The 11,562-nt window shown below is 35.6% G+C and overlaps 1 protein-coding gene across 1 annotated transcript; it reads left to right on the forward strand.

The window, feature by feature from the left end:
* Positions 1-4,625: 4,625 nt before the first annotated feature.
* On the forward strand, positions 4,626-5,114 carry LOC137123209 (snaclec 5-like). The gene has a single exon (XM_067496580.1). The coding sequence runs from the start codon at positions 4,626-4,628 to the stop codon at positions 5,112-5,114; it is 489 nt and encodes a 162-aa protein (XP_067352681.1).
* Positions 5,115-11,562: the final 6,448 nt, after the last annotated feature.

Below are 11,562 nucleotides of genomic sequence, written 5' to 3' on the forward strand. Positions count from 1 at the left end.
TCCAGCCCAAGACAAAGATGTTCTCTGAGGTGAAAAGGCCTACAAGTAACTGGTCCCACAACTCAACTTTGTTCATTGTTAAGGTCAGAGGACCATTGTCATCACAGTAACAACAATGTCTTTTTATTGTTATACACCAATCATAGCGATTGTTTTGTCCATACTGAGCTCCCTATATGGACATTATTTGACTTCCTCCTTTGTTCTTAGCATACTGTAATTATTATTTTGCCCTATTATTTTGGGCAATTTGCTGAAAAGACTGATGCTGTCTACAATAAAACATTATGCATCAAAATACGCTGCTTGCACAAATTTACTACAAGGTTAGTTTTTATATGGGTCGACAGTCTAAAATTGACCTGTCTGCCCTTAATAACATACAGAACACCAGCTACAGCCGTGAGACTGAACCTCAAACAACATGCAAGTTAAGAATTCCAATTTTGCTGGCCCTGCCAGCAGGTATTGCATATAATCCAGATCATGACACATCTGGATGGGCTATCTGTCACTGCCATGGCACCACAGGGCTTATTAAACATATTATATCTATTCCCCTTGGGTGAAGGACTGCATGCTCTATATATTAGCTTTAATGCTCTTCGTACGTAGCACAAACCCTGTGACCTTGCAAATGAATATTTACAGAGGTAATCACCCACTATGCCTCAAAGTGTCATTAATCATTACAAATGAGCCAAAGCAATATACTGAGATGAGCTCTGTATTAGTCACATAACGTATGCATATATTTCAATTTTGAGCCATGCTTACATGTACATTACTCAAGTCATCATCAAGAATTTCTCACTCACTGAAAACATTACCTTGTAGTAAAGACAAGAAATTCCAGACATGCTCCATGTCTTGAGAGGACAAAATGTAAGGTCCAATTTGCCTTCTATCTAGGAATAAGTGTAGCTTGAGCATGATAAAACTGCCAGAGCTCAACATTTATGTCTCGCAGGATGTGTGTCAAGGTTGTCATCTTCCAAGAGTTGTATGTGTCTAATGTGAAAAAACAAAACACTATTTTTTCACTATTTTTCATTATTTACTTTGTAATAGTTTCTTAATGATAGAGATAATGATATTTTAAGACATTACCTAATAATTTTGAGACAAGAGGAGTAAAATGTCATCACTGATTATCCTATATAATGAATACAGCAGCTTTGCTCACAAGATTAGTGTTTATATCCAGAAGCTGATACACTTTAAAAATAAATTCAGGGGTCCTGTTACAACTACTTAATTAAATGCATGTTTCAATGATAAAAATACTATTAAATATCCTTTTATAAATGGAAACTTACTTTCATGAGTTGTGTTGACATAATAATGTTGGTAATTTGGTGTATAATAAAATATAGGTTGTTTTATGAGTAGTCAACCTAAAAACATTTGTTTAAAATGTCAGTATTTGGTGAGTGGTAAAAAAAAATGCATTTATTTGCAGCACCTGTACTTTGTTGGTTCCACTTAATTTCACATTGTCATAACTAAAAGTTTGACGCAAAGTTTGCGTTATTGTTTTTTGTTGAGCCAGAATATGTTAAACATTTTTAGAAGTGAGGTCTCTAAAGATTTTGATATTGTCTGTTGGCATATTTATTTAAAAAAAGTCTTTGCAACAGAAAAGCCGTTTAACCTTCCACTGGAACTGCAATTACTCACACATTGAGCTTGCTGGAGGTAAAAATAGATTTTTTTTTTTTTTTTTTTATTTAGCCGGAGGAACTTTTTCATACTTCTTTGAACTGCAGGAAATGAGAATGAAGTCTTAAAACACCTTTTATGGCATGTTTTAACTTCCTCCATAGGTACTCTCCCAGCACAGGAACCATGTGTGTTTTAAGTTGAGTTGATTGGTCAAACGCCGATTCAATGCCACTGTTTAAAAAATGAGCTGTTTCCATGGATGCAATCAGCTCTGGAAGCACAGTGCATTTCACGCCAACCAGAGGTCAAGACAGAGAGTTTGAGCCAGTCTAGAAGCTATTACAGTTTTCATTCTATGTTTTGTGCCATTTTAGATTTATTAATGTGAGTAAGCGCCAATCTTTAGATATAAAATATGCCATCACTTTATTTAAGTAAAGTGTGTTCCTGAGAGGACCGACTAGTCAGACTCCACCATCACCCTAGGGGAGCAGTTACAGTAGATCTCAGCATGACATATGGTAATTTACCACCGTCTCTGTTGTCTTTTCATTCTGTAGAAAAAAGATGTAAATATGATTTGTGTTACTGAAGAGACAGGTAAAAATAAATGTCCTAGTGACAGGAACATCCAAAGACTTTATTTGATTAATTGTTTTCTGCATTTCGTCTAATGGTGGCTCATTTCTGTATGTGTCCTGTAAAATATTTTTGACTTTCTGTCAAGAAGATTAGCAAAAAAACATCCAGCAGAAAACATTTTTAGTGAGCCATCTGAGTTTTTCTGTCCTTCGTGTAATGTTTTGCATTTGAAGGTCACTCAGCTATTAACATCAGATGGCACTGTGGAATAGCACTTGTGTGTGTGTGTGAGTTTACTGTATAAGCATGCTTAAATTAAACAGTTTCAGAAAGGTCCAGAGTGGGGAGTCTCTTATCTCCATCTGAATAATGCAGTTGGGATCAAAGGCCAGAGAGCAGTCAGAGCTCTTAAAACACAAATACATATAAACACTTATACACACACACACACACACACACACACACACGTATAAATACATGCATAAATAAACATTATGAATGTACACTCTCACCTGCCTCGGATGATTATTTTTGCTGTGCCTCCTGTGGGGAAAAGCAGGTGAAAACAGGAGGTAAACAGTGTAACAATGTATTTCTCTTACAGTGACTTCATTTTACCTTTTTGAAACTGACCTTTTCACTTCCAGCAAAGCCTGTCTGAACAGCAGGCTGAAATAACTCCAATACAATTATCATTCCATCTATAAAACCTAATTAGCATCATTAAATCATTGTTATGGTGCTCAGCACAGAACAGAGTGAAGGAACAAATGTGCTTATGAGTCAATCTTCAGATCCATGAGTTCCGAACATTTAATTTACACAACATGCTTTCATCCCATTTTTCTCCTGGAGCTCTGCTTTTCTGAATCAGTGGCACATACTGCAAAGCATAGTCGGTGGCAGGAGCTTTCTCTTACTGTCTGGGTCAGACACAAAGAAGCTGCTGAATATTTACTCAATTTTTCGAAATTATATAATTTGACAGAAGACGTGCTGCAATTTATTTTAAAGCATCACTAATGTGAATCTACATTTTGTCTTTGGTGTGGCCTTCCTTAAGATGTGCTTCCCATGAGTGTCAAGTCTCAATTATTCATGCTATATGTTCTCCATTATGGATAATTGCTATTCAGACTGCGGCATGTCTGCTTTTTGAGATTTCTTAACGTAGGCCATTATTTATAATTATTTTCCAGTGAAGAGAAGAACATCAATTTCGTGTCCAAGACCTAGGCTTATAAATCAAGCACAGAGCATTGAGCTCTTAAGTGCTTATGGTACCTATGTGATTTACTTTTACTGTTATTAAAAGGAGACTGTGAGTCCTGTAGTCGTTTCTTAATACTGTACATTATGCAAATGGCAGTATTGTTGGTGGACAGTCAAGACTAACGGCTCAAAAATTGTGTATAGGCAATTTCAGGAAATTCAATGTAGGTGTTTTTCAGGGCTGCATAGGATAATTAAACTGTGATCATAACTTTACAACCAACATTTAAACCAGTTCCACCTAAATCTGCTTTTAATAGTAGTTAAAGAAATTCTTAATAAGTTGCAAAGAGACTTACAGACAGGGACAAATGGGTTAATTTATAGGATATACTGTACATATGCATCTGTTTGTATATTAAACATGTACACAAAGTGCGAAACATGTTTTTTAATTGAACAATCTCAAACTAACCAATTTGGTATGCTGCAGCTACTACCAGCATGTCAACATTTTTGGGTATCCTGAGGGCATTTTGCTGATCACGGTATTGTGTCGGCGTATATAGTAAGTATCTCACAATACAGTTCATGAACCCAAATAATCATAATGACAAAAACAAACACATACACTTTAACCTTCGTTAAAATGATCCCAATCATGGTAACATGAGTTAAATAAATTTAATAAATAAATTTAACTCTTTCAGAGAAATTAGTGTTTCTTACTCAAAGCTCTGTAGCTTTTCATTCCAGTTGTAAAAAGCATAGTACCAGAAACCAGTTCAGAGCTGGAATGATATCTTAAAGCTGGGAGCTGGGAGGCATTTTCTTGCATGTTTAAACAAAGTACATGCAAAGTCATAGCTTTAAAACCAAAGGTCAATGAAAACAATTTCATTTTCAGCTACAGAGCAATGACAATGGAGAGAACAATAATGTTAATCTTTCTTTACACAGCTATTGAAATGGACGTAGGGGAATACATTTATATTTCTATACACAAAACCTGGGCTGACGCTAGGGCTTATTGTAGACAATATTACACAGAATATTCCTTTGTTAGTAGCCAGAGTGATCATGACAGTCTCCTGAAAGCTGCTGGTAAAAACCCATTAAGTGGATGGATTGGTCTCCACCGACATGCTGACAACAGTAATATCTGGATGTGGTCAGGAGGAGAAAATGTCACATACCTAAACTGGGATAAAGGTCAACCAGATAACCGAGACGGCGTAGAAAATGCTGCCCAAATCTGGGGTAATGGAAAATGGAATGACTGTGATGAATACAGCACTATGCCTTTTTACTGCATCAGTGTACCAAACGTGGAGGGGAAGATGTCCTGGGAGGAGGCTCTGGAGCACTGCAGAGGAACTGACCGTGATCTACCCAGCTTGCTCTCTGAGATACAGCACCTCGATGCCCAGGAAGTGATCCAACTTGAAGACATCACTGACCTAGTGTGGATTGGTCTGCGTTTTCTTAACGATCGCTGGCTGTGGATGAATGGTGACTCACTGGTGTATGAGGCCTGGGCCCAAGGAGATCAGGACCATTTGTGTCCGACACAAAAACGCTGTGGAGCTTTATCCAAAACAGGATTGTGGAAGAACTGGGACTGCCAGGATGTACTCAACTTCCTCTGCATCTGAGAAATTTAGAATTTTATATCTGGTAAATTAATAAGGCATGAAATCTAACGATTTTAGTATCTGCAATGTATTTATACTGTCATTTTCCATTTCATACCATCTTATTTGGTGTCGAAAAAGTGTACCTGGAAACTTTGTCACATTGTGAGGCTTTTAAACACACCACAGACTGTACTTGACACGGATTACCCTTAGGAAATTTTTATCTTATGGATGTGAAATGAATTTAGATAGCTCATAACTCAAATTTAAACTTTTTTGTCTTTCCATTCTGATTATTGTCTATATAAATATTTGATTAATGTCATTTACAAAGTGTGTGTAATGAGCATCCCCTTAAATACATAAAAAGGTTAGTCATTTAGAGATTTTTTTGAAATGAGCTGACTTTATGTCAATCTGATTTTATCTCATAGATATTCATAGATTTATAGACTTATTCATAGATACGTACTGATGTACAACATGTGTATAGATTTGCAAATAATTGTTTTGTTTTTATGTATTGTCATATTACAATTGACTTAACAAAATGATAGTGTCAATAGAGAAAAACCCTGATACAAAGACAACAATAATGGGTTTTTGCCAGAAGAAAGGGCAATTTAAAAATCTCAAATGTCCACAGGTATGGCAACAGTAACCAGAAGCCTGCCACCTTTCAATGCTACCAGCTGTTCGAAGGACAAAAATGCAAATTGACAGTTGAAGTGCAAAAATGTCATTACAATACAAAAATAATTAAGAATATTATTTAATTGTTGACAATATGTTGCTTTCCCATGAAGGTGATAAACAACTCAAACAACTCAGTGTAGTAAATACTATTATTTAATTCATTTTAAATTCAGTTTAAGTTCTGAGACCTGTTCCTAAGATTGTGCGTTTTATTTTGTTGGGGTATAGGAGGTATAGAGAGTTTCATATATAGTAGTCTAAAAACAGAGGATGTCTTATTTTGTACAGATTGCAAACAAAAATGTTTGAATTGTTATGCTGGACTCAATTAAAAAAATGGTTTGGTTTGATTTGCTTTGCTTTCTTTGTATATACAAATCAAAGTAAATGCAAAGCCATTTGTTTAACAATCCCAAGACCTAAGAAGAAACGCAGAGCAGTGATCAAAGAGACTCACTGCCGTAATTTTTCTTTGTACAGTTGCTGTGAGGGACAAAGGAAAACACATTTTTATTTTCTATAAATAAAAATTGGACTTATGCTCAGGTTTACTACAAACAACATTATCAACAACCACCTTTTCATTGTTAGTGGCCAGAGTGAAGAAGACACTCTTCTGAAAACCGAAATAAAGGTCACAAGATAACAAAAGCAGCATGTGCTGGCAAGTCAGGTTAAATGGAATGACAGTGATGAAAACAACACCATAACATGTTACTGCATCAGTGTCCACACATTGGTGTTGTCCAGTTGAGTGATAACACTTGACTGCATCACTGACCCGGTGTGGACAATTTGCATTTTCTTTACGAACGCTGCCTGTGGATGAATGGTAACCCTGATATATAAGGCCTGGCCCCAAGGACAAGATCAGGACCAACTGTATCTGTATGTATGTATAACTAAAAAAAATGCTTTGCAGCTTTATCAAGTAGTGTAGACAGTTTATAAGACACTGAAAATATTTTATCTGGTAAACTATCAAAACACCCTAAAATCTTTTTTTTTTCTATCTTATCTTATTATCTTTTGTTTGTTTTCTTTTGCATTTCTGTTGTGTTGCTATATTCTGCTGTCTTACTTTCTCATTTGGCAACTAGGAACTAGTACCATGTAAAACATATTCTGACCAGAAATTCCTTTTTTCTTTGTGTTATGCACTTACAGGGTCTACAGGGTAGGAGCACAACGTGAAATAAAAAAAGGCTGTTCCCGAGCCAAGGTCTGAATTCGAAAAATTTTAAATCAAGTGAATAATTTATTACTACAAAAAGGTGACATGAGTGTAAAGAAATATAACTCAGGGAAAGCCGAGGCAAAACAACACACAAAAAAATCTTTTCCCAGAGAAAGTATTGGCCAATCCCTAAGGTAAAACAAACAAACAGAGTTTTACTAAACCTAACTCCTTAACATCAAAACAACAGTTTTCCTCTGCTGCTTCAGTTTTATTTACAGTTACTATTTAAAAGATAGTGAAGGTGGAAGTTTATACTCTTTACAAAATACACAACAAATATACAACCTAAGGCACTAGGCCTAAATATCCAATAGTTCAAATTAGAAAAAATGCTCAAAGGAGTTTCGAGGCAAAGGATCGAAAACAAGTCCTGCTGCTAGAGAGACCATCCTCCTTTGCATTTCCTTCTTCTTATTGTTCTGTGGTGTTGCAGTCAGTCTGGTTCTTCCTATTCTTTTAGGGGGCATCTGGCATCATAAACTTTGCATTGCTACAATCCTCTGGAGTTATTATTTTCTGTCCATCCATTATCTTGGTCATACTTGTCTTCAAAGTCCACTCTTTGCTGGGAACCAAACTTTTTAAACCTAAGGAAGTGAAGGACAGGCCAAGGACATGTTTTTGATCAACTCAACAGACACTCACTTTTACACTAAAACATGGAAACCAAAGAAATAACCATGTATGCAACACAGTATAATGCCAAGCTGTCCAGATGTTTTTTAGACTTGCTGCTTGCACATTGCTCAAAAGAGAAGCCTGGCCACGGAGTAGTTAGTGCTGTCACCTCTCAGCTAGAAGGTTGCGGGTTCATGGCGCCTGCCAACCGATGGCCTTTCTGTGTGGAGTTTCCAAGTTCTCCCTGTGTTTCCCACCACAGTCCAAATAAATATGCATGTTAGGATAATTTGTGTTTCTAAATAGCCTGTAGGTGTAAATGTGAGTCTCAGAGTTCTCCCTGCAATAGACTGGCCCAAGCCCCCCAGGTATTTTGTTTCTTTTGGTTGTTTTTTTTCTCCAGTCAAGTTGATGTTTTGTTTTTTTTCTTTTGAATATTTCGGTATGTGTATCGTGATTATGTATAAGGGTGGCACACCTGTAAATAAAATTACTGTATTTTTGGATATCATTTCATGATTTTGCCTTGTAGTATCTTTACATTAGCCACTCTAGACAATTGCAGCTCAAAATTAATTAACAGATTATTTAAAAAACAATATCATGTAACTCTTGCTTTCGCTTAAAGATTGTTCTATATTTAGCAGATGTTAACAATAAAAAAGCATTACATTTAGAAATCAGCAGTACTGATAGGAATATTCTATCAGATATTTCTATTATTGCCTTTTCTGGCAAAGATTCTATGAATGACAGTCCTAACAAAAGTATTTAAAAGGGTCTTTCATCCTGCTTGGAGTGTAATCATCATCAACGGCGCATGAGTGCACAATCAGCATAGAGTCATGGTCATTAGGTTTGTATGCGTCATTCTCTTATACTCTTTCTTCTTTTTACTAATGTTTTTTTTTACCTTTATTTACCAGGAAGTCCCTTGAGATTTCTGATCTGATTAGATCTCTTTTACATGGGAGACCTGGCCAAGAGGCTCAATCAGTGCATCAATACCAACAACAGCAGGAAAATTTGGCATTATATTCAGTATACTTTTAATCAAGAATAGGAAGAGCATGTTTCTGTTAGTTTTTATTTTAAAAGAGTCTTAAATTCATCCAGGGAAATGAGTCCAGGAAGTTGTAGATAATTCTGAATATGGTTACAGGACCATGGAGCAGCATACGAGAAGGTTGCTCTGTCAAATACCATGTGAATTCGGAAAACTTTGTATAGCATCCATGTGGGAATTAGACATACTCTGAACTCAGGACAACAGTCTCCATAGATATGAGGGAAGTTTACCTAGGATGGCTTTATAAGTAAAAATAAAACAATAATGTTGACTCCTCAGGGTCAGTGAGGGCCAGAGAACTAGAGAATAAAGAACATATTAATGGGTTCTGAACACTGAGTTTGTGATGAACCGTAAAGCACTGTGATACACGGTGTCAAAGCAGTGAAGGGTTTAGGAGGGGGCATGCATATGAATAATGTCCCCATAATCCAAAGTACTTAAGAAGCTTATCAGTACGAATCTTTTGCAGGCCAAACAGTTAAAACAACTTTTGTTTCTGTAGTAAAATCTCAACAGTCAACCATATAAAAAATATTGAGCAAAATGTACTGGATATTTTAGATAAATATTTTTTAGATATATATATATAAAACCACTGGTGTCTTGGATGATTGGTGTCTATTACCAATAAAGAGCATGTCCACAAGCAACCAGTTAAGACATGCTATAAGACATGATACCCCTCAAAAGACTCAACAAAGCCAGACTTAATAAAATATGATTGAGTAATGCAGTTCAAAACACATTCAATTTGACGTTATGAAAAGGTCACACTCTTCCCTTTCCACTAGGCCCTGTATTCCTTAACATTAACAATGTTTGAGTGGAGGTTATGTTTGAGATGTAATTTTTGAGTTGATTTGTTGTTTTGATGAGTTATTTGTTGGATGAAATAGACCACCCACCACTTTACATTAACTTTTATACACCAAAAAATACATTTGTTTGTTTGTTAACATATTATTTCCTTTGTGTTACCTTTCTATTTTATTTTATTATTTGACTTTTACATATTGGTAACTTGAAACATCTGTCCACAAAAGAACCCCATTGTACACACAGATTTTAAAATGAAAATGCATATACAGCAGCACAATGATTTCAATAGACTAAAAATACATAGTTATGATATTACAGTGTCCATGTTTCAGGTTTACACAGATGTACTTGTGTAAGCACATCTGAGAAGGTGCTGACTATGTACAGAATACAGGAACTGATCTAAGGGATGGCAGTTAGGAATGAAAAGGACATCTGCTACAAGAGAAATGTCAGTAATTCTAAAAAGCCAATAATCATAACATGATGTAAAGATAAAAGGTGCATATTCCAAATCAACTTGGAATATTTTTTTACGAGTACTCTGAGAGAAGAATCTCTTGTATTGAAAAGCCTGACAATCTATACAAACTTTAAGCAAATCAATTGCAAATACACATACAGTTAAAAATAGATTAAAATATCACAAGAAACTTTGATGGATTTCATGTAATTTCAAGCAATATACCAGATATAATATTCTGGTTCTCTCAGATTCAGGTTGAGTTTGACACTCCCAGCTCTTCAATATTTCTGTTTTGGTTAAAGTTCCATAGTGTATCTGTGTTGGACATGTGTAGTCCTGATCAAAGCCATGTTTTGTATACCAAAGAGTCGCTGGGTGTCCCAGGCAATCTTCCTGGTCATCTTAATTGTCCACACAATGGGTTTACTGATGGAGTAAAAACTTATGATGTAATTTTCATCACCACCATTGCATTTTCTGTCGATCATGACAAGTCAAGTCAAGTCAAGTCAAGTGGCTTTTATTGTCATTTCTACTATACACAGTGGTACACAGTACACAGTAGAAACGAGATAACGTTCCTCCAAGGACCAAGGTGCTACAAACAACACAAGCTATAATAAAGTGCATCGAGTGCAACCAAGTGCAAACAGTGCAGACGAATTCCAGCATGCTCTTAATTCCTAAAATTATCAGTGTGGACTGATCCATCCTCTTGGACAGTTTTTACCTGCTGCTTCTAGGAGCTTGTCTTCCCTACTATCATAGAAAAAAAATGGGATGTTATGTAGTCCAAAGTAATTTTTATTTATAGAAGAAAAATTGCAGTCCCCTATTTCCCCCTCAACAGCTGTGCAAACAAAAATAAGAGGATAGTTTTCTCCATGATCATTGCTCTGTCACTGAATCTGAGATTTATTCTCTGTGACCATGCTTCTTAAGTTTTTGGGTTGTTATAACTTTGCATATGTTTTGTTTTGTATACATAAGCAAAATATGTTCATGGTAGACTTTGCATCCAAAGAGGAAAGCAAACCACTTGAATAAGAAAAAACATTTAGCAGAAAAGGTAGGTAGTAAATATTTTTTATTTTATATTTTCACCACTGGTATCTGTAGCTAGAGTTTGTGACAATCTTAAACACGTGAAGTCTCATAAATTACATAGTAGTTTTCACTGGAACAATTTGTTTAATATTATGTTCATGAAAAAAATAACAGTTTTGCAAAGATTTGTTTGCATTTTACCTTCCATGGTAGACCTAAGGTTTTATTGTATTTGTATTTGCCCATTGTTGCTGAGCTTGTGTCATAGTTTTTGTAATACTGACAAATTCAAAACTGAGCTAATGTAAAGTAGTGGAAAGAGAAATGGTATTAAAAAAGGTTGTCACAGATTTTTCTCAACATGGAATTCAATGGTAGAAAAAACAGTTTTGTTTTGTATTTGGTTGAGTGGTTGGTTTTTCTCTTTGCATGCTAATTCTACCATGAATATATTTTGCTTGTGTATACAAATCAAACCATATGCAAAGTCATATGACCTAAGACACAC

Source organism: Channa argus, chromosome 3 (genome assembly GCF_033026475.1).
Source record: "Channa argus isolate prfri chromosome 3, Channa argus male v1.0, whole genome shotgun sequence".
NCBI lineage: Eukaryota > Metazoa > Chordata > Actinopteri > Anabantiformes > Channidae > Channa > Channa argus.